Raw genomic sequence first — 23,177 nt, 5'->3', positions numbered from 1 at the left:
TCTACTTTCATGGGGTTTGATTTTGTTACAAAATAAATTATGGGGAATATTAGCAAAATGCTGTTGCAAGTCCATATAACAATCAACTGTGCTACTTTCAACTTTCTCCATTATTTTCATCAAATAAATTTAAAATGCCCTATGTTCTAAAAGCATGAAGAAATATTTGTAAATCCATTAAATGTTTAATTTAAACATCTAAGGGGTGGTGATATTAACAAACCAGCTACTTGATATTTAAAAGTAATGATCATTTTTAAAATCTCAAAGTGCAGTCTGGGCTAGAACCGACTAACATGCAAATCTAGATTGTAAATCAGCAGAATACAAGGACTGAATGTATGCATAGCACTGAATTTATTTGTCTTTGAAAAGTTTCTTTCCAAGGTTATATAGAACCTCAGGATAACTTGAATCACTTTTATTACTGGCATACATTCCTTCTGTGATATACGGAAATACAACTATATACATTGATAACATCTCGCTCCTCTTCCACCAGCCATTCCCAGGCTACTTATCAATATTCAATTGTCTTAAATTATTTAAAATAAACATGTTAAAATTTCCTGTTGTTTAATATTATCAGAGCCAAAGTCACTGATCTGCCAAGAGATCAGTCTCAGCTCCTTCCATCTACCCCATTTTAGACTGCCCACATTTTTCCTGACGCTATAAAAGTCAAGAATGACGTAAGAAAAAGATTCAGAAATATTGCCTGGACTGCTTCGGACACGTATGAATGAGATGGGTGGAAGGCCCTGTTTCCATATTGTATAATTCTGTGAATCAATGTTATCTGTGCACAATGTCTTGGAGTCCATTTCTTACCTGCATTTCTATTGCAGGTGTAAGCCCAGGCTTCAGGCAATAGATGCAAGAAGACATCACCAAGCAGCCCACCAATGGCAAAACTCAACAATCGTTTCAATCGTTGGGAGCCATCTACACGAGCAGAAAAAGGAAAACTTAAACAGAGCCATCAACAAAACAAACTGCAACCATCAAGGACAAACATCAAATTCCTGCCAATGTTTTAGCTGTGACCATTCCGAGAAGCCTTAAGGGCCTGTCCCACTTGGGCGACATTTTCGGCGACATCCTGAAAAGAGGTTGTCGTGGTTGGGTTGTGACACAGCTTGATGCGTGGTGACACGTGTAATGACGCGCGGTGATGCGCTGTGTCTCCCCATCGACCCTGGATTTTGAACATTCCAAAATCCAGGGGTGATATCTGGGTGTCTCATCATGTTGTGCACCCTGTCACACGCTGACGTATGCTGTCCTGCGGATGACACCGGTTAGGGTTACGGACCACAGATGGGCTGTAAAATATTCTTCCTTTTTAGCATGGATTTTAAACATTCATATATTAAAATGAATACAATAAAATCAATTGTGCAAATGAAAAGATGTCCGAGTCGTTCAGTTTTATTTACAGGTGTATTGGTCCGCTTCCATATCCAATCACGTCTCTAACTTTTCACAGGGATGGATTCAGTGAGTGTAGACTGAACTCCCCTCTTCCCCCCCTCCTGCCCCATCCCTACCCTTCTCCCCTCCCCTCTTCCACCCTTCTCCCCGCTCCACTCTTCGCCCCATTCTCCACTCCCCCCTCCCTCACATCCCCTTCTCCCCCTCTCCCTCCCTTCTCCCATTCTCCAACCTCCGCCCCCCTTCACTTTCATCGACGCCCCCCATTTGTGGACCCAGCCTGTGACAGCTAGATCCCACTAATAGCACTGCTCAAAACAAACATCATCTGTTTTAGTAACATTGACTATGGGATAAATGCAGACTTTGGGAACAACACCCCTCACCGCCCCCCCACTCCCACTCGCCTTGCTTCAAAATGGGTGGTGGGTATTTAGACTCAGTGGTCGGAGCAGATGGATGGCACTGGTACATTGACAACATTGCCTGCACCCAGTTGAAAAGCCCATTGCCTCTGGGGGTTTGGAGAGACCATTGGAAGAGAGATCTGCCTCTGGGACAACTCGTGGCCAACAGTTTCGTTCCCATGGAGCAAGCGGAACATTGCAGGTTCGAGTCCAACCCCTGGGGCTCCTGTGTCACATTTAGTTCAGAGATACAGTGCCCTTCGGCCCACCGAGTCCGCACCGACCAGCGATCCCCCGCACACTATCCCACTCACGCTAGGGACAATTTATACTTATATCAAGCCTATCAATCTAGAGTTAGAGTTATGGCTAGGGTTAGGGTTATGGCTGGGGTAGGGCTAGGGTTTGGGTTTCCTCCCGCACTCCCAAGGTGCATAGGTTTGTATAAATTGTCCCTAGCGTGTGGGGGATAGTGTGCGGGGGATTGCTGGTCGCAAGCTGGGTCCACAAATGGGGGGCGTCGGGGAAAGTGGGGGGGGGGAGGGATTGGAGAATGGCAGAAGGGAGGGAGATGGGATGGGGGGGGGGCAGTGGAGAAGGGGAAGAAGAGTGGAGCGGGGAGAAGGGTGGAAGAGGGGGAAAGGGAAGAAGGGGGGAGTGGGGAGGGGAGAAGGGTGGGGGGGGGTTGGAGAAGGAGGGATGTGGGCTGGAGGGGTGGAAGAGGGGGGTGGAGGGGAGAGGGGAGTTCAGTCTACACTCACTGAATCCATCCCTGTGAAAAGTTAGAGACGGTGATTGGATCTGGAAGCTGACCAATACATCTGTAAATAAAACTGAACGATTCCCTAATGTCTATGTCATGGACCCTGGTGAATACAGGGGTGTAACAAGTGTATGATGCGCCTCCATCTAGCACATTCCACATTTCTGCAGCAGTGCATGGATGCAGAAGTTTGATCACTCTGACACATGCAGCTAGCTGGTAGCTCTGTACAGAATTACCAGTCAAATATTATGGGGTATTGACAAAGAAGAAAATTTAATTTCCCCAAGATCAATCTTCCCCAAGATAACCTATGTTTAAAAATATATATTTTTAGCCTTTCACAGAACATCATGACTGAGTGGTATTGAAATGCATTTTTTATTGGATGAAATATCACAACTAGAAGGGGTGCTAGATAAACATGTCAAAAATTCAACGATACATTTACTCCTTTTCGCAGCTTTTATGACATTTACCTTTAGATTTCAGTGCTGCCCCAGCCTCAATTGGGATGACGAGAAGAGGAAAGATACCACTGAGCCCAACGATCACTGCGCCAATCAAAGAACAGATCCAGGCATCAATACGTTCTCCAGCAAACAGTTCTGACCATGATCGGAGTGCAAACACGTTTTCTGGACACCATCTTTGACCTTCATTTGCAGCCTGCGCAGCTGCTGCCTTTCGTGCCAGCTTTTTGGCATTGGCTCTGTGGATATCTGCACTGGACAGCGATGGAAACAAACCACAAATACAAAAGACGACAACGATAGTCGAGAGTTGCATCACCATCCTGATCCCTGGTTAGTGTAGACCAGCACAGGTCCATTCACTGCAAAATAAACTATAGAGAAATAAAGATTCTAAAAAGGAGCGGAATAGAAGGAACATCACACAATTCAGTTTCATCAAACGTTGAATATTGCTCAACCCCAGATATTTCCAGAAGTGGATTGCAGTCTGTTAGGCCCAATACCAGCATCTTCAAAGCTCGGGTCAAAGGCATCCATCATTGACAATACAAAGTGTTACTGCAACTTTGCTGAGTCCATTTTATTTGAAAGCTACATTTTGAAGGAACATTCGAGTGTTTTTGCATACTTCTGAGACAGCAGCCTATGGTCCATGCACAACAGACATTGTCCCATGCTTTTCAAATCACTGCATTCCTTTATTATTTAGTAAGTGAACATCTTATGGTAACTACCCAGCTTTACCCCTTCCTTGATACTTTGTTTAGAGCACAAAATTCCTCCAGCTTTTAATAATAATTAATAATTTTATGATTGAAGAGAGGAGCATAAACTGAAGTTTTTTTAGAAACCATGTCACTACTGATTTAGGCAAATTGGCATTAGGAACGGTGAAATAATGATATGGCATTCCATTGGATTTGAGATAATTATCTCATCAGATCGTAAATGAGAAGAGCAGAATTAGGCCATTCGGCCCATTATCTACGCCATTCAATCATGGCTGATCTATCTCTCCCTCCTAACCCCATTCTCCTGCCTTCTCCCCATAACCTATGACACCTGTACTAATCAAGCTGGGGCTCGCTGGAGGGGAGCGCTCCGTTTCGCTGGCCCGGGGCAGCCGACAGCCTGAAGTCGCAGCCTGAAGCCGCGGTCTACAGAGCTCCAGCTGGTGCGGCGTCTACAGCCCGGCATCCCTCGTGGGGGACCCGGGGGAAGAAGCCATCACTGCCGGCCCGCGGCCAACTTTTACCGCGGGTGCGGCATGGACTTACCATCACCCCTGGAGGGGAGCTTCGACCGCCGGCCCTGCAGTCTACGGTGCTTCTGGCTGCGGCGGGGGCTTTAAATCTCGACCGCCGGCCTGCGGCCTACAACAATCTAAAGCCGCGGTCTCCGGTGAGGAAGAGCCGATCCTGGTCTGACTGGACTCTGGTCCTGTACACGGGGGGGAAATGGAGGAGGACTGGCCAAATTTTTGTGCCTTCCACCACAGTGATGAATGTTGTGGTGGATGTTTGTGTTACAGTTTTATTGTGTGTTCTTTATTATTGTACTGCTGCTGACAACCCAAATTTCCACCAACCCTGGTTGTGTGGCAATAAATTATATCTATCTATCTATCTATCTTTGCCTTAAAAATATCCACTGACTTGGCCTCCACCCTAACATAAGAAATTTCTCCTCTTCTCCTTCCTAAAAGAATGTCCTTCAATTCTGAGGCTATGACGTCTAGTCCTAGACTCTCCCACTAGTGGAAACATCCTCTCCACATCCATTCTATCCAAGCCTTTCTGAATGTAATTTCTGAATTAAATTCACCACAGCAGCCATGATTTTAAATTTCAGTTATGATTTTAATTTCAGTCTAGAATTTAAAAAACTGTTCTGCCGTAGGGAAGAAAAATCTCAAAAAATAATCCAATTTGCCCTGTGAAAATCCACATCCATTACAATACTGTTGACTTTTAATTGTCTCAAATTAAACCAAGTGATTTGTTAGGCTTTTTCAAGCTGCTACATTGAAACACAATAAAACCGGCAGACGGTCTGGCATCAACCTAAGCACCAGACTGATACAAGTGCATGTTGGTCCTAACTCATTTGTATGGCAACAATTAAAACACCACACAATGGACACAGCTAAGATATCAGCAGATCAAAGCTGAAGTCTACTTCATCTCGTTCTGAATGGTCGATTTATTTAATTCTCTTATGCACTGGCAATACAACAATGAAATTCTTACTTAACAACAAACAAACATACATTTATAATACAAGCCAAAGAATGTAGTGCTACCATCAATAATAGTCAATAATGTTTTTCAATGAGCCAGCCCATAATAGGAATACAAAAGAAAATGTGGAAGTTTGTGCAACCACAAAACAATAAATGGAGGCTAGCATTATTCCCCTTTTGTGCCAGCTTCAGCAACTTAAATTATCTTCAGTTAACAGTGCCAAGAGCACGATCCATCTCTCATCCTTAACTTCCTGTCATTTCTTCCACCAATTAGTTACTTCCAGTGCTATCAACTAACAATAAAGGCCGCTAAACCAGTTAAATAATTGTGCCTAGACACAAAATGCTGGAGTAAAATGCGGGACAGGCAATATCTCTGGAGAGAGAGAAAATATGTGACGTTTTGAGTCAAGACCTTTCTGCCTACCTGACAGCATTTAAAGCTGCCCAGTAAAACCAATTGAAATAACAGGATAATTGCAATCTGAATATTATCTACCAGTTCACTTTCAATCATCAGTGATGGAAGATGCTCCAAGATTTAAAAATGACAATATTTATTTATTGAGATGAGTTTCACCAGTACTATTCAGATCCAGGTCTTATTAAAGTTTGTGTAAGAAGGAACTGCAAATGCTGGTTTAAACCAAAGATGAACACAAAATGCTGGAGTAACTCAGTGGGACAGGCAGCATCTCTGGAGAGAAGGAATGGGTGACGTTTCGGGTCGAGAACCTTCTTCAGAAACAGTTTGGTCAAACATGAACAACAATGCTAAATTCCAGAAATTAAAGTGACCGGCGCCTTGGGTGAGAAGGGATGAGTGCGAGGAGTTGCGGAGGGAGTGGTCTCTGCAGAAGGTGGAAAGGGGGGGAGAGGGGTAGATATAATAGTAAGATTAAACGAGAATTTACCAGTTTGAAGTTTGATCTTGATTTTATGAGGAGTTACGATGAGCGATTACGTGAAGAAGGGCCGTCCGTCTGCGTGCGCGTCAATCTTCAAAGCAGCGGTTAAATCACAGATAAAAAGAAGATCTGAGAATAGTAAGATTGAAGAAACTAGAACTTCCATGTGACCTTGATAGTATGAGGGTGGGAGCGGTGGGCACGTAATCGCTCATCGTAACTTCTCATAAAATCAAGATCAAACTTCAAACTGGTAAGTTCTCCTTTAATCTTCCTATTTTACTTCGGAGTCACGTGAGTGACTACGTGAAGATTTCAAAGCTCTGTGATTTTACGCCGGTTACGAATCCAGGCGTCACACACTGAATGGATTGACCATGGATGCGTGTAATCATTAAAGCATTCAGACATTACGTAGTTAAGTAAGGACACTGATGCTTTAAATGAAAGAAAAGTTTTTTAAAAACTAGTTTCCCCTCCCAACCTTGGGGGTAAACTATGGGACAGAACTTAAAATGGTACGTGCAAACACCCCCAGTCACTGCCAATATGCCTGTGGCTTAGTCTTGCTTGATTTTGGTCAAGCATCGGTTTGTGAGACAATTTTGCGGAAAGCTTGCATAAACAATCCTCCCCAATTGAGGGAGAAAGCATCCACTGCCTTTGTTCCTGGATCCTGCTTGCAGGACACATATCTGGGTAACTGATGGTTTAGTCTAGATGCAAATAGATCAAATCTGGTATGCCAAATCGTGTAGTTATTTCGTTATATACTGCCTGATTCAACATCCATTCTGTGTTGTTATTAAACATCCGTGATCCAGCATCTGTCAACGTGTTATATCTACCTCGTAGATTTCCCAAATATTCCTCTTGATACACCAGTGCCAAATGAGATTCGACCATCTATCGTAAGATACAGATTTTACACCACCCTTGTTAGTGGATATGTGCCACCGCAGTGGTGTTATCAATCTGAATTTGAACAAGCACCGGTTGCATATTGCTACAGAACCCCTTGAGTCCAAATTGTGCCCCCAACAATTCTGGGTAATTGATTCCATGTGTTGGGGAATTACAGACTCCTGCTCATTCCATCTGCCCCCACAGCTCTAGACTGTGTTTGTGGCTCCCCATCCTTAGCCGCTTGCATAGGTCTGAAGAACCCTCGATGGCGTTCAAGCAAAATTTACCTTGAGCTTTCTCAAGTTCGTTATCCACCGTAGTTATTCAACAAAGGCCTCTGCTGGCAATCCATAGTTTTGCCAATTTTGCCTGCATGGAATCTGAGTGTTCGTTCCTTTGCTCGCTGTAATTCTGGTAATGCAAAGGCCCGTACGTACTGCTGGAAATGCGGCTACTATTTGCCAATTACACTCGCTGTTTACCTGATAGATGGCTAGTATTTGACTATCAGGTCATCGCAGGCTTGATTAATATAGTCGTTTGCCCCTAGGCAAAGTCACCAACATATTTACTGTTTTTGATAGTAAATTCTAGGTAATCAATTACCCTTGTAGGTGTCAATTTTGATTTAACTGGATGGATGAGGTAACCAATTCCATCAAACAGGGTTTTGGTTTGCTTTGACTGATGCTTCTGCCAATTCTTGGTGCCTCCAAAATGAAATTGTCCAAATATGCCATTACTATGTGGTTCTGAGACCTTTGTAGACCCAGAATTGGTTTCCGTAGTTTTGTCAATAGTCTAGGAGCTGATGTCAACCCATTTGGTAGATCCATACCATCCAGTTAAACTTCAAATATCTCCTGTTCTTAGTGAATAGACACCGAATAGTATGCATCTTTGAGGTCGATGCATGCCATGTGACCATTTTATAGGAAGCTCCTATAAAACAGTAGTTAGACCGTAACAAAATTACTGTTTCTAAAAGTCTATACTGCACAAATGAGTTAAACCTGGATGAAGTGACATCCTCCATTTGTCACATGTCCTGATTGGCAATCCTACCCAAAATTACTGGGCCTGCCTCAAAGACAATTCCAGTCCGAGTTCCAAGTCTGCTTGGAACCTGTGTATGTTGTGCAGTAAAATTATCACGTTATTATCTGGTTTTTTTTTAAAAAAAATTTTTTAAACCAGTTCTGAAATTTCATGTTATTGTCATTTTGAACAAGAACACAAGAGTAAATTACCAACATGTATCTGCTCCACAATCCCTTGTTTCAGTAAACCCAGACCCACCTACCTCCATGGCTACCGGTGGTCTTGTCGTAAGCCCAAAGGCCCCTGATGCGGATTCCTTTTCTCTCCTTGATTGGGAGTAGGACTGGTAAGGAGTGTGGATTCCATGTTTCTCCCGACCTCTGCTTGGGTCTGGTCTGAAAACCTCATCATACTGAGCCTGCCTTGTATGACAATTCTGGCCATTATTTTGAGTCTGCCTTGAAAGACGACTCTGATCGTATTTCCGTGCCCAGCTTTCAAGCTACCACCGGATTCAGTGAACCGCTTACCCCCTATGGAGGTGTGGGGTGTGTTGTCGCCTATGCGGATATTCTGCCAACTGCTGGCTCTTGAGGCCATATGCATGCTTCAGTATGTTCATACTTTAATTCGAGATCAGTTACCTACTGATCATTCACACTCCCCTCCACTGAGAGTGAGGTTCGTAGGCAGCCCTGAAAACAGGTGCTGCCGCAGGCCCCTGAGGATACCTGTGCTGACATGGCCCTTCCAGTGGACCTAAATGAGATTCTAGCTTTGGTCAGACTGAAAATGGACCATGAATGCCCCTCTCCTCAGAGCAGGAGACATTTGTGCAGCCCTGAAAACAGGTGCTGCTGCCTGCGGGTTCTGCATAATACCCGGGCTGTCAAGAGCTAGATTCCATCCAGGGAAGCACCCAGTGGAACCTGGATGATTGCAGAAGCACTTATTTTCTGTTTGTTTGTATGGAAGCTTATTATTCCTTTTATGTAAAGCATTTTGGTGTTGACTTAAACAGTGCAATATAAGTAAAACTTACTTACTTACTTCCTTTCTTCTGCTTGTCCCTGGGAAGGTTCCCCCCCCCCTCTTCTTTGTACTCTGATTCAGAGTGGTTTCTTCCACATGTAGTTTCCCCCTCCAATGGGGAAGACATTGGGCTGCCCCATGTGCGAGGCTCCCGGCACTGCTGTAGGCTGATACTGCTCCCTCCTTTGGAGCAGATCATTGTTGGAGCAACTTCTCCATATGGGAGAAGTCGTCCTCAGACGCTCTCCGTTGAGGGAGGGTATCCCTCTTCCCCGGACTCATCTGAGTCAACGGGTTCCTTTAGACTTGCGGGTGGTAATACGTCCTGCAGGTCAACCACGGAGCTCCTGCTCCCGCGCAAAGTCTTCTGCCGATTTTGCTGTCGGCGCTAATGTCGGGAAGCGAGGCTCCCGGCACCGGCACTGCTGTAGGCCGTGCTGATACTGCTCCCTCCCTTGGAGCAGATCATTGTTGGAGCAACTTCTCCATAAGTTGCTCCATATGGGAGAAGTCGTCCTCAGCCGCTCTCCGTTGAGGGAGGGTATCCCTCTTCCCCGGACTCATCTGAGTCAACGGGTTCGTTTAGACTTGCGGGTGGCATTACGCCCCGCAGGACAACCATGGAGCTCCTGCTCCCGCGCAAAGTCTCCTGCCGATTCTGTTGTCGGCGCTAATGTCGGGAACAAGACCGTCGCCCGCTATTTGGAAAGCTGCGGTCTTCGGCAGCCGACATCCCCGCGGGCCGTCTCCTCGACATCTGGGCTCTGAAAAAAACTTCAAGCCCGAAAGAACGCTAGTAAGTGATTCAACTTTCCTCACCTGCTCATCCCGACGGCTTGGGAGGACTCAGTGCCTGTTGCGTTCAGACGTAATGACGCGCACGCAGACGGACGGCCCTTCTTCACGTAGTCACTCACGTGACTCCGAAGTAAAATTGGTGGTGGGATCACGTTAGAGGTGATGGATGTGGAGGTTGGTGGGGCAAGGTGAGGACCATGGGAACTCTGTCGTTGTTGCATTCAGGGAGAGAGCGAGTGAGAGCAGAACTCCGGGGCACAGAAGAGATACGGGTGACGGATCCAACTATGACAGCCGGTGGAAACTATTTTCACTAAAAAATGAGGACATTCCTTGATGTCCTTGTATGGAAAGCCTCATCTTGGGAGCCAGTGTAGCGCAGACAGAGGAATTGAGAGTCGGGGATAGTGTCATTGCAAGAAGCAGGGTGGGAGGAAGTGTAGTCGAAATAACTGTGGGAGTCGGTAGGTTTGTAGTAGACGTCAGTCGATAGACTGTCTCCTGTGATGGAGACCAAGAGATCAAGAAAAGAAGGAGGGATGTCCCAGATAGTCCAGGTGAATTTGAGGGCAAGAGCGAAAGTTAATGAAGTCCATTAGTTCTGCATGGGTGCTGGAGGCAGCCCTGATGCAGTCATCAATGTAGTGAAGAAAGAGTTGGGGGGGATAGGACCAGTATAGGGCAGTCCAGAGCAAGGACCAGTCCAGAGTAAGGACTGTTTTAACATAACCAACAAGAGGACAAGCATAGGTGGGAACCATGTGAGTGCCCATGGATACACCTTTAACTTGGAGAAAGTAAGAGGAGTCGAAAGAGAAGATGTTGACGGCAAGGACAGGTTCCGCCAGGCAAAGGAGAGTATTAGTAGAGGGAAATTAGTTGGGTCTCTACATGAGAAATGTGGCCTCCATCAGAGATGACTAGGTGTTCTATTGCACTTCTACAAGTATATGATGAAGAGCCGACTGTCTGGTTGCATCACGCCTGGTTTGGAAATTTAAACGCTGAAGGACAAAGGAAGCTGGAGAAAGTGGTAGACATTGCCCTCATCAGATACTGACATCCCCATCAAAGGCAGCGCTGCATGAAGAGTGCAGAGATTTGGATGTTGCCAGGATTTGAGGGGCTGAGCTTGGGCAGGTTAGGATTTACTCCTTGGAACACAGAAGGCCGAGGGGTGATCTTTTAGAGGTATATAAAATCATGAGGGAAATTGGATAGGATGAATACAGTCTTTTGCCCAGGTGGAACAATTAGAATGAAAGGCCACATGTTGAAGGCGAGGGGAGAAAGATTTAATAGGAACATGAGGGGCAACTTTTTTCACTCGGAGGTTATTGTTTATATTGAACAAGCTTCCAGAGGATGAAGTTGAGGCAGGTATATAACGGTACAGGTCCACCACGGATCTTCCGACAATTGTAAGCCGGGCACCTTTACTCGGGACAAAATTATGAGAGCTCATTTGACCCCCCCCCAGAAAATGTGGCATCAAGGCGGCCGATCTCAACCTCATGATTTGGCTTTGGTCTACAATATTGGGCTGTCGGCACAGGTTTGTTTATCTGGCCTATTTTTGAGGATCTTACACAGCCATTTAGATGTCCCTCCCACTGCTGTGAGGTGCTTGCTTAGGTAGTCCACAATTCAGGGACGGCTCTTCAGATCACAAAAGGCTATACTGGTGTTCTGAAAGTGATGGTGGATACCATCAACATCTGCCTTACATTTAAAGACGACGCGAGTCATAGGAAATGGTCCACATTTTCCTGGGCATCATTGATGGCCTAAATTGTAGCGAGCAGTGTTGCACAATGTGGGCAAGGTTGTTACAGGTACTTTTTAATGGATTATTACAATCCCACTTTCTTCAGCACTTTCGTCCCTTCCCACCCAAACCACCCCCTCCCCTGGTACTTTCCCTTGCAACCGCAGGAAATGCTACACTTGTCGCTTTACCTCCCCCTTGACTCCATCCAAGGACCTAAACAGTCTTTCCAGGTGCGGCAGAGGTTCACCTGCACCTCCTCCAACCTCATCTATTGCATCCGCTGCTCTAGATGTCAGCTGCTCTACATCGGTGAGACCAAGCGGAGGCTTGGCGATCGCTTCGCCCAACACCTTCGCTCAGATCGCAATAACCAACCTGATCTCCCGGTGGCTCAGCACTTCAACTAGGTATGTTGCAAAGCCTACCTGAAGCGTCGCTGAATATTTGTCGCTGCGGGTGTGCGCGATTTTACTTCGGAGTCACGTGAGTGACTACGTGAAGAACCCGCTTACGACGCATGCGTGTCATTACGCTACACGCATTCGAACTCGTCATTGCTGGAGGAAGGATGTTCCTCCCAAACGGCAGGGGTTGAACCTGCAACAGTAAGGTGAGGGAACGTCGTTTCTTTTACTTACCTTTTTTCTTTCTACAGAAGGCTGATGAGAACTGGCTGGGGAGAGTCTGCAGAACTGCAGGAAGCCAGCAACGGCCGGGGCACTGCTTTCTCCCTTAAAACGGGAGCCGGAGCCGACTTCAGCTCCAGGAGCACGCCGACAGCGGTGGAGCATATCTGGAGCAGTCATTTCCGACGACTCGGACTACAGCCCCACGGACCTATACATGGGTCCGAGGCGCTGGAAGGAGCGAGAAAGCTGGCGGGGGAGAACCTGCAAAATTGCGGGCAGCCGGCAGCAGCAGCAGCAAACGGCACGCTGATCTCCCGTAATGGGAACAGCTGTGCCCGATTTCGCTCCCGCGCCGGCCCCGGCCGGTCGGGAGAGGAGCAGCCGCGAGCGACCAGTGCCCGTGTGCATGGGGGTCGGTTTGAGCGGCTGGAGGAGATGGCAAGCAGCCGCGAGCGACCAGTGCCCGTGAGCACCGGGGTCGGTTGGAGCGGCTGCAGCATGACCAGCAGCCGTGACGGCCGGTGCCCGTGAGCACCGAGGTCGGTTGTAGCGGCTGCAGCATGCAGGATAAAGCAGCATGCAGGATAAAGCAGCCGGGAGCGGCCAGTGCCCGAGAGCATTGGAGCCGGTTGGACCGGCTGCAGGAGAAATTAAGCAGCCGCGAGCGACCAGTGCCCGTGAGCACCGGGGTCGGTTGGAGCGGCTGCAGCATGACCAGCAGCCGTGACGGCCGGTGCCCGTGAGCACCGAGGTCGGTTGTAGCGGCTGCAGCATGCAGGATAAAGCAGCCGGGAGCGGCCAGTGCCCGAGAGCATTGGAGCCGGTTGGACCGGCTGCAGGAGAAATTAAGCAGCCGCGAGCGACCAGTGCCCGTGAGCACCGGGGTCGGTTGGAGCGGCTGCAGCATGACGAGCAGCCGTGAGCGGCCGGTGCCCGTGAGCACCGAGGTCGGTTGTAGCGGCTGCAGCATGCAGGATAAAGAGCAGCCGGGAGCGGCCAGTGCCCGAGAGCATTGGAGCCGGTTGGACCGGCTGCAGGAGCAGTACCCCTTGTGGGGCTGCAGAGTGGAAATACTCCAAAGTGGCAAAGCCACAGTGGGCAACTAATAAGCCCCACAGCAGTACTCCTTGTGGGGCGGCACAGAGTTTCTCACTCATCAGAGGGGAACACCGAGACTCAATCCTGGGCTGACTGCAGAAGCAGCTTCAGGAGCAGCCGTGACGGCCATTGCCCGTGAGCATTGGAGCCGGATGGAGTGGCTGCAGGAACTGCAGCAGGAGCAGTCTCAGGAGTAACGGCTTCAGAAGCAGCCGCGATGGCCAGTGATCATGTGCATTGGAGCCGGTTGGGTGCCCGAGAGCATCGGGACCAGCTGGAGCAGCTGTTGGAGCATGTAAGTGGCAGCTCCATGAGATGGAGGCTAGTCACAGAAAGGCAGCTAGTAAGTCCTACAGCGGTACCTCTTGTAGGGCTGCACAGTGTTCTCCCTTCTCAGAGGGGAGTATAGGGGGTCAAGTTTGGGCTCCACTTGAACAGGGGAGCAGAACATACCCCTAGTACACTTAGGGTGCGGAAAACCTATGGGAAAACACTTACCATCAGGGAACTGCAAAACTTGAATGTTCCCAGTATCAACCTAAACATGGTAGGGCACGGAATTGAAACGAAAGAATGTTCTAAGTCCTAACAGATGAAAACCTGGAACCTCCCAACCTCCAATATTAAAATTTGGAGGCATCTTATCTTAACAGGGAAAGATCTTCACATCGAGGGAACTCTGGGACACATTAAGGAACGTCTTAAAAACTACTTCCTGAGAAATGTGCTACCCTCATCAGACACCGGCACCTCAACGGAGGATGCCGAAATAGTAACTAACCTACTAATAGGAACCAGGGAGATTGGTAGTGGATAACAGATCTATCTGTATGCATAGAATTATTCTACCGACACCTAAAATTCAGAAGTACAGGGGCATACCTTAGAATTCTTCATTCCATTATCCTCCAGTTCAGCATGTACCGAACTGAATGTTCATGCTTACAGGGAAAGAAACAACTAAAGCGCATACTGAACTACAGTGCCCATATATTATAGGACTTATGGAGGACATCCACACGAATCACAGGGATTTGTGTCCTAAATATCCTTCTCATAATTTAGAGGTGGTTGCCACTTCATCTTAGATTGACTAATTTGAATACTTCGTACTTTATATTCATTACAAATGGGAACCTTTGGTGCAACTAAGGGATTGATCCTAGGGTACTACATGGCAAGCATGGTATTAAAATACGCTTGCTATATAGGACTCATTGAAGGTGCCCACAGATGTATTTAACACAACAGATCGTCTGCGGTCCACCGTTAACACTTTCTTACGGCAAAGTCAGTTCAGCCTTTTGGGATGTTGATTTTATGATGATGTCATATAACATGGCAGTACTTTGCCGTAAGAAAGGGTACAGCCTTTATGGAGGCTTCCAGGGAACTAAACCAGCCATCAGACTGGTAGTAGAATAATTGGCATTAGGGGCTGTGTGACAGCCACATGATATCGGACCTTTACATAATCATAGTACAGAGCGCTACACGTGTCACTCAAGAAATTATGTGGGGGTCATTCTGACAGACTTATGAAACAACCAAACACAGTTACCCGTCTATGGAACCACATACTGATGGGCCTTGGATTGGGATGCTACTAATTCCATCTCCAGCTGTGGGGGAGATGGAATGCTCAGGAGGCATCACTACTAACGTTGGGCATATATACCTGGGGAAGTGAGAGCTAGTCATGGCTTTAAGTCAAATTGTTTTGGGTTATAACACCAGTATGTTAATCTACAAATTGACAACACCACCGGAGTAGCATATGTCAACCATATGGGTAGAAACATATCGACACCATTTGACTATCTGGCCAACACTATTTGTGAATTGAATTGAATTGAATCCTTCTTGTCAATCAGACCTTTCGGTCTGAACGAGATGTTGTTGCCTGCAGCCATACATGTAATACTAGCAGCACACAATGGACACGGGCTGGCATCCGCCGTGGTGAGTTCATCGGGTACCTCCACACTGTGATGCAGGCAATAGTCTTAGAGTCACTGTCTCTATTAATCTGGATTAATAGCGTATCCAGATAGAGATTGGATATCAGCATCCAACTACCAGGGAAACTGAATTTAGTGGCAGACAACAGGTCACGCTAAGTCCAAAAACTCTGTATGGATGTTGGATAAAATATGTATTGCTGGAACAGCTGGTATGGAACACCAGATAACGACCTATTCACATCAATGCTCTTACCAGTTATCAAATTATGTTCTTGGGAGCCAGAACCTGGGGCAGTGGTTCAGATGTATCTTCGCTGATTGGGGGATCATTTATGCATCCCTCCCTTTGCCTCATCAGTCGGTTATTTAGGAAGAAACTATAGACTTCACGTCTCGAATCTTGATATACCTGATTGCCCTACGCAACCGGGGTACTGGTGATATCAACATGGGTCAGAACCATACATCATCACCCATCATAGACCTAACTTACTGGGTCTTCCCGCAACAAGGGGAGTTACCCGTCACTATTATATATTAACCTATTTATTTAGAGTTGAAAGCACCTCTTCTACACCTGGGACCGACGGACCGAATGCGGAATTATTTCAGCGGGTCACAGACTGTCCACCTAAACATCAGTACTTGGTATCATCTAGTAATGGGAAGTATTGTCACAACAATAATCATCACCCACAGATCTATGAACATCCCGTCTGTTCTGGAATTCCTGGCAAGCCTCCATTACGATGAGAGGCTCAGTCATAGTGCCATCAACTGCGCCAGAGGTGCTCTGTCAATATACCTGTCGAAGGTACAGAGCGGCATTCTGTTGGGACAAACCCTGGTAAACAAACTCATGAGGGGCATTTTTAAAATTAATCCCCAAGAACCAGGTACTCCCAAATATGGGATGTGAGCATTGTACTGACCATGTTAAGAAACTGGTCTCCAGCTACAGCTCTGTTCCTACGGAAACTGACTATGAAAACAGTCATGCTGATGGTCCTGGTCACGCCACAAGGGTCCAGTCACCACAGAAAACAAGGTTGGACAACATGATTATTTCATCTGGAAATTAAGGTTTACATCAGTGTAATAGTCATACAGAACAGACAGGGGTCAGCAGGCCTAAAAAACAGAATTCAGGGCCTACCCTACAGATGGTCGTCTCTGTATTATAACACACTTACTATCATACTTGAAGTATACTAAGATCATCAGAGGGGAGGAATGTCACTTTAATCAGCTACTAACAGCCATTTAAAACAGTGACAGTCCAGACCATCTCTGGATGGCTAAAACAAGTCCTAAATAGGCTGGAGTGGGAACTAGCATTTCAAATCTCACTCCACCAGGGCTGCAGCTACATTAGCAGCTATGAAGTTGGACGTACCAATGGACCAAATCCTCAAGACAGCAGGATGGCCAACGGAGGAATTTTCCAACAACTTTATAACAAACCAGTCATTGAACCTGAAACATTTACAGAAACAAATTTAAGTTCTGTAATATAATAGACCCATAAATAGGGGCAATAATTGGTGTTCATAATTTTACTGTTGGATTTCAATATCGTATTGATGTCTAATGTTGTTAACTCTACTCTCCCCAAAAATCAAGGCAGATGTGATGCATGGACTCGTTCCACGGCATGAAATCACAGAGCTTTAAAATCTTCACGTAGTCACTCACGTGACTCCGAAGTAAAATAGTAAGATTAAACGAGAACTTACCAGTTTGAAGTTTGATCCTTATTTTATGAGGAGGAACGTTGAGGACTACGTGCCCTCCGCTCCCACCCTTGATCATAGTCTGAACTGGTATTTGTTGTCTAATCTTACTATGTTTAGTCATTATAGTTATCTGTGATTCCACACCGCTGCTTTGAAGAATGACACGCATGCGTCGTAAGCGGGTTCTTCACGTAGTCCTCAACGTTCCTCCTCATAAAATAAGGATCAAACTTTAAACTGGTAAGTTCTCGTTTAATCTTACTATTTTGGCGCCGTTTAGAGGGGGCGGGTTTAAAACGCGATTTTCTCTAGGCTGTTCAAATCGAAGATGTTCAGCCTAGTTAATTATTAACGAAAAATCGCTGAAAGACCCCGTCGCAAAAGCTATTATTAGTTTTAAAGGCCTCGTAAAATAGTTATAGTAGTTTAAAAATCAATCTCTAAACCCGCGACCACCAGCAACCGCAGGGTCTCATAAAGCAAATAACTGAAGGTATGCTGTATATTTTTACATTAAAAAGGGCTTCTAAAGATCCCTTTATACAAAGTTTAATATTGTGAGTAGCTCATTTTGGGCCCATTATATCCCGCAGTATTTTTCTGGGCATTTGGGGCACAAATCTACCGCAATGTGAACGTTCTAAACCAGCGCGTTGCACAGGGACCCACTGAAAAGCTGATTTAAATGGGCATTTATTTACAGCAATTGAACACTAAATTCCTTCCATTTGGTCTATAAATTAATGTAAATGAGATTTAAAAATCATGTTTTATTGTGAATTATTTGTGAATATTATTTGGACATTTAGGCTATTTAAAAATGTTAATCATTTATTAAGAAATGGATAGATGTTTAGATCTAGTAATTGAAGTCTGAAATTAGCTACAATTAGGTAACTAACTAATTATATGCTTTAATTTCAGGTCATCCAAGTAAGATTATTTTATATTTGTTTCAGAATGCTTCAATCTATGATAACTGAAAATTTCATTCAGTTCTCTTAATTTTTAAGAAAGTTATGGGCTTTTGACTGTTCACGATCACAGCTTTTTTGTTATGTCCATAGAAAATCAATAGGGAACAAGATGCTCATTTCCCAGTATGAAAATGGCCATAACTTTTTAAATACCTGAGATATGAAAGTGAATTAGGTGTCAAATTAAACTTATTTTTATGCTTTATCTGATGGGATAAATTGCAGACTTGATTTTTAAAATCTCAAAATTTTGTAACATTGCTACTTCAACTCCCCCTCTCATTCCGAATCCGACCTTTCTGTCCTGGGCCTCCTCCATGGCCAGAGTGAGTCCCACTGTAAATTGGAGGAGCAGCACCTCATATTTTGCTTGGGTAGTTTACACCCCAGCGGTATGAACATTGACTTCTCCAAATTCAGGTAGTCCTTGATTTTTCCCTCTTTCCCCTACCCTTTCCAGCTTTCCCACAGCCCACTGTCTCTGCCTCTTCCTTTCTTCTTCCCGCCCCCACCACCCCCACATCAGTCTGAAGAAGGGTCTCGACCCGAAACGTCACTTATTCCTTCGCTCCATAGATGCTGCCTCACCCGCTGAGTTTCTCGAGGATTTTTAACTACCTCTTCAGTAAACAATCTGTTAGTGATTTGGATCACAGGTCCACAATATGTGCATGCTCATCCAGACTAACAGCATGTTAACTAACCTTCCACTGACATCAAAGGCCTTTATCTTTGAATCCTTCACCATTAATGTGCCAGGGTCAGCAGTGTCCACCCACATAAATACTGCAGTGAATAGAAGCAAGTCAAATGCTGGTTATTCTGATATGACAAAGCCCTGCCATCATCTACACAATTTAGTTGTATGTGGATGAGCACAGATCCACGATGAATTAAATACACACCTTCCATAAAATCCAGCTTAACTGCACATTCTCCAGTCTTGCCCAGCTACTCAACAGGACATCTTTGACAGCACCTTCCAATCCTGCAGCCTTCACTACATAGGAGGCCATGAACTCAGCTAATCTGCTTTTGAAACATATTACTGCTCCTTCATTGGCAGTTCTAAATAATGGAATTCTCTGATCAGTCTGCAATAATCAAATACAGCTGCTTACAACTACTTTTTAAAGGCAATTATGGTTGAACAATAAATGTTGTCAGAGCCACTCACACCACAAAAAGCTAGGAATGCTGAATCGAAAAGAAAAATGGAAATTGAATATGTGAGGGAGCATAAAATGATGTACAACAGGTCACTAAAGCATACACGGAGGTGCAATGTTTTAGGCAAGATCTTGCCCGACTTACTCTCTCTCAAGATTGATACAAAAAGCTGGAGTAACTCAGCGGGACAGGCAGCATCTCTGGAGAGAAGGAATGGGTGACGTTTTGGGTCGAGACCCTTCTTCAGACCCATTCCTTCTCTCCAGAGATGCTGCCTGCCCTGCTGAGTTACTCCAGCTTTTTGTATCTATCTTCGGTTTAAACCAGCATCTGCAGTTTCTTCCTACACATTACTCTCTCACAAGTTTAAAAGACCAAATATAGCACGTTTATTGTTTTTAAATTGCATGAACAGGCCGCCCCCCCACCGCAACCGCGCGTTGAGGGGATGGAACCCAACGGGTCCCACTTGGTCTAGTTAACAATTAACACTAAGGGACATTAACTCAGTCATCCAATTGTTTAATGGTACTTTATTGGCACATGTACCTAAGTGTAGTGACATTTTTTTTGCATCCAGTTTAGAGCCAATCCTGCTATACATTAGGCACAATCATACCGAGTATAAGATAGTAGACCAAACTGAGTCCATACACAAGAGTTGGCATATTTTACGCACCATCTGACAGTCAGTAAATGTTTAAAAAAAAGCAAGGGAGACAAACCACATAACAAATACCATTTACATTATTACACATGGAAAATCCTCCAACCTCAATCACTGGATTCAACTATTTCCACGGGCCTGCCTAAAAATCCATTCCACATTCATTAAATATCTGGCATAAATAATATAAACTGAAAATGTTGGAAGCACTCTGCAGATCAGGGAGCAGCAGTAGGAAGGGAAATATTTAATGTTAAAAACCTGTGACTTCATCAGAACTGGGAAGAAGTTAGTGAAGGCAGCACAGAAGGTGAGGATGAGAGAAACAACCCCTCATCTTCTCTGCAACTTGCATTGACTTGTTTCTCTTCCATGTCCTGATAAAGGGCCCCAAACCTAAAGCATTAACTATTTCTCTTTCCACAGATGTCCCCTATTCTGCTGAGTGTTCCAAGCATTTTCTGCCTGATTCGGATGTCCAGTTTAAAAAAAATCTTAATTTGTGAGTATTCTGATTTACTTTCAGTTGAGCTCCTGCTTCTCATTCAAATCAGAAGACTGCATGACATTCAAACATGGATTTGAGTTATATAAAGCCATAACATCTTGAGCAACCATGCATAAACTAAACCAGAGCCAAATACAATACTCAATGCACTCTCTAAACATTTTAAGATCCCCTGAAAATCTGTTTATACAAGACTTGGAATACTTCAACAGCTGAATTATTACAGGATTGTCTACTTCAGAAGTACTAAAACATGTCCATTTTTTCACAAATAATACTTCAGTACATCTGCATATTATTGTTTCAAAAGCCACAAAAAAACTTTATTCGACAGCACAAATATCAAAATTTTGATTTATCAAGTATAAAAATAATCACAGAATAATTATTTCTATGAAGACACTGCATTTCAAAACGAGATCCTATAAACACTTACAACCATATATGTTACAAAACTAACAGTATTTGTGGCATTCTTTTCCAGGTCATGTTTGGCATTACTGCAAAATCCTGTCCCATCCTGCAAAAGTTTAATGCACCACTCCCCTTTCAAATATGGACTGACAAAGAAAATAAATGTTAACAGCTGCAACTATTTTTTGTAGGGTGCTTCCGTTTTGACATGTCTAAAGTACATGTATAAATTATTGCAAGAGATGATTGGCATGGGATTAGGTATATAATTAATAGCCTGTCACCCCATGCCCCAATACAAAAGTTTTCATGTAAAGGTAAGCAAACTGATTGAATCTTAAAGGAAAAGTAACACCTTGTAATTTGACCGCTCACCTAAACCTTACTACTGTGACTGATAAACTGACTTTAGCAGCCGAAAAACTCATCTGACAGTCAGTGACATACCTTCTGATATGCCCACCCCCCAGATATCGCTTTGTATACCACCAAGTTACTAAACGATCGTGTTTACATTCTGAAATTGCTCTGCGAAATACTTTTGAAGCATTTACGACTTGGAGACACGTTGGATATGAATGTGATCTGCAAGCTCAGGTCAATGTTTTTGATGTTAGATTAATTAACTTTAATTCCTTTGTACAATGTTCTGGGCTTGAGTAGAATTATAAACTATCATTTATTTGGCAGCAGTGATAAGCAACTTATTATGCACAACAACCCTAAATGGTAGGGATTGTCCAGGCCACGACAGGTTTGACACCGAGTTACCCCATAGGGGAAGGAGGAAAACCTACTGCGAGGCAGTGGGGTACAAGACATAGAAAGCTGCACATACCTTTACCTCCAACCCCTCGCCCCCGACCCCTGCTGCGCCATACCAGGGGACCTCTCCCCCTCTCTCCTACCCCCTACCACCAGGGGACCACTTTCTCCCTCCTACTACCCAGGACCATACGGACCATGGGACCTCTCCCTCATATTGCATCGGACCATGGTGGTCCCTCTCCCTCCTCCCCCACCCCAGGATCAAGGGAACCCTCCTGCCCCAACCAGAGGTTCGCGGGGATCTCCGACCCTCCCACTCTTCCTCCGGGTTGTCGGTAAAAGGCTGATGAGATACCGAACCCGATTGAGCAGGGAGACAGCGCAGATTTATTTTATTGCGCGCCGGAGGCGGCGTTATATTGAGGAACAGGCGGAAGGTACCGACCGACAAGTCGGGGAACAGGCGAAAGGATTGCAGGGCAAACGGCAGGAAAAGTATATCTCGGCGCCCGCGAACCCCGCTTTGCTTTCACCCCTTTCCCTGAGCACTCACCTCCGGCAGCAACGGGCGGCGTCGCCGGCTGAAGTGCCAGGAAAGACTGACAGGAGCAGCCACTGCTGCCGCCGTGTCGCTTGCCTGCACCGCGGCCACCTCCTCCCCTCAGCTCCAGCCGCCGCCACGTAGTCAGCGAGGAATGCAGAGCTCGAGCGCCGGCCAGGCGCGTGCACGCTCACACTGGAGCGCGAGGGAGACAACGGCCGAGGACGGACACGCGCGAGGGAGGCACTGGTACAACAGACGAGCGCGTGGGAGGCACGAGCACAACGGTCGAGCGCGGGAGACACGAGCACAACGGCCGAGCGCTGAAGCGCGGGAGGCACGAGCACAACGGCCGAGAGCTGAAGCGCGGGAGGCACGAGCACAACGACCGAGCGCGCGCATCGTCGGCCCGCACGCGCAGTAACAAGCGGTCGCCACGCGCTCTGGTCGGTCCGAGAGCAGCCAGCGGAACGATTCACCAACTCCTCTCTGCGCAGCGGCTACTACACCCTCTCGGTATTTCCAATATTTCGTGCCAAGTTTGCACCGTCTGTATTTTCTTTTGGTTTCATTGGTTTTATGCTTTTCAGAATTTGTATTTTACAGTCCCAGCTAAGTACACCTCGCGTCCCACATGCATATAATCTACAGGAGAAATATGAAACCGTCAAAGCCAGGAGGTTTCCTCCTCCAAATCCATTGTCATCCCAACATAATTTGTTGAACAGTAACGATGATAAAGGACTCAGGCAATTGTAAGCTGTTTGTAGGATGAAAATGAGAAGCTAGTGCGCCTTGGGTGAGAGAGGGATAATGCTGGGGCTATCTGAAGTGAGATAAATCAATATTCATACCACTAGGCTATAAGCTGCCCAAGCGAAATGAGATGCTGATCTTCATTATTCTTTATCTCTCCACATCACC

At 45.6% G+C, this 23,177-nt stretch overlaps 1 protein-coding gene across 2 annotated transcripts in view; it reads right to left on the bottom strand.

The window, feature by feature from the left end:
* The window catches only part of slc39a13 (solute carrier family 39 member 13), a 46,311-nt gene extending 23,645 nt beyond the window's left edge, over window positions 1-22,666 (bottom strand). The window contains exons 1-3 of one of the 2 annotated variants that reach the window (XM_033038435.1): window positions 22,266-22,666; window positions 3,084-3,451; window positions 832-945 (exon numbers count right to left, since the gene is read on the bottom strand). In XM_033038435.1, the coding sequence (XP_032894326.1) occupies window positions 832-945; window positions 3,084-3,399 (430 nt within the window). In that variant the 5' untranslated portion in view covers window positions 3,400-3,451; window positions 22,266-22,666. The remainder of the gene's footprint in view (window positions 1-831; window positions 946-3,083; window positions 3,452-22,265) is intronic. The other variant, XM_033038436.1, reaches the window with a different exon arrangement.
* Window positions 22,667-23,177: the final 511 nt, after the last annotated feature.

The sequence above is a fragment of the Amblyraja radiata genome, chromosome 20 (genome assembly GCF_010909765.2).
Source record: "Amblyraja radiata isolate CabotCenter1 chromosome 20, sAmbRad1.1.pri, whole genome shotgun sequence".
In the NCBI taxonomy this organism is placed as follows: domain Eukaryota; kingdom Metazoa; phylum Chordata; class Chondrichthyes; order Rajiformes; family Rajidae; genus Amblyraja; species Amblyraja radiata.
This window is presented reverse-complemented; position numbering and strand designations above follow the sequence as displayed.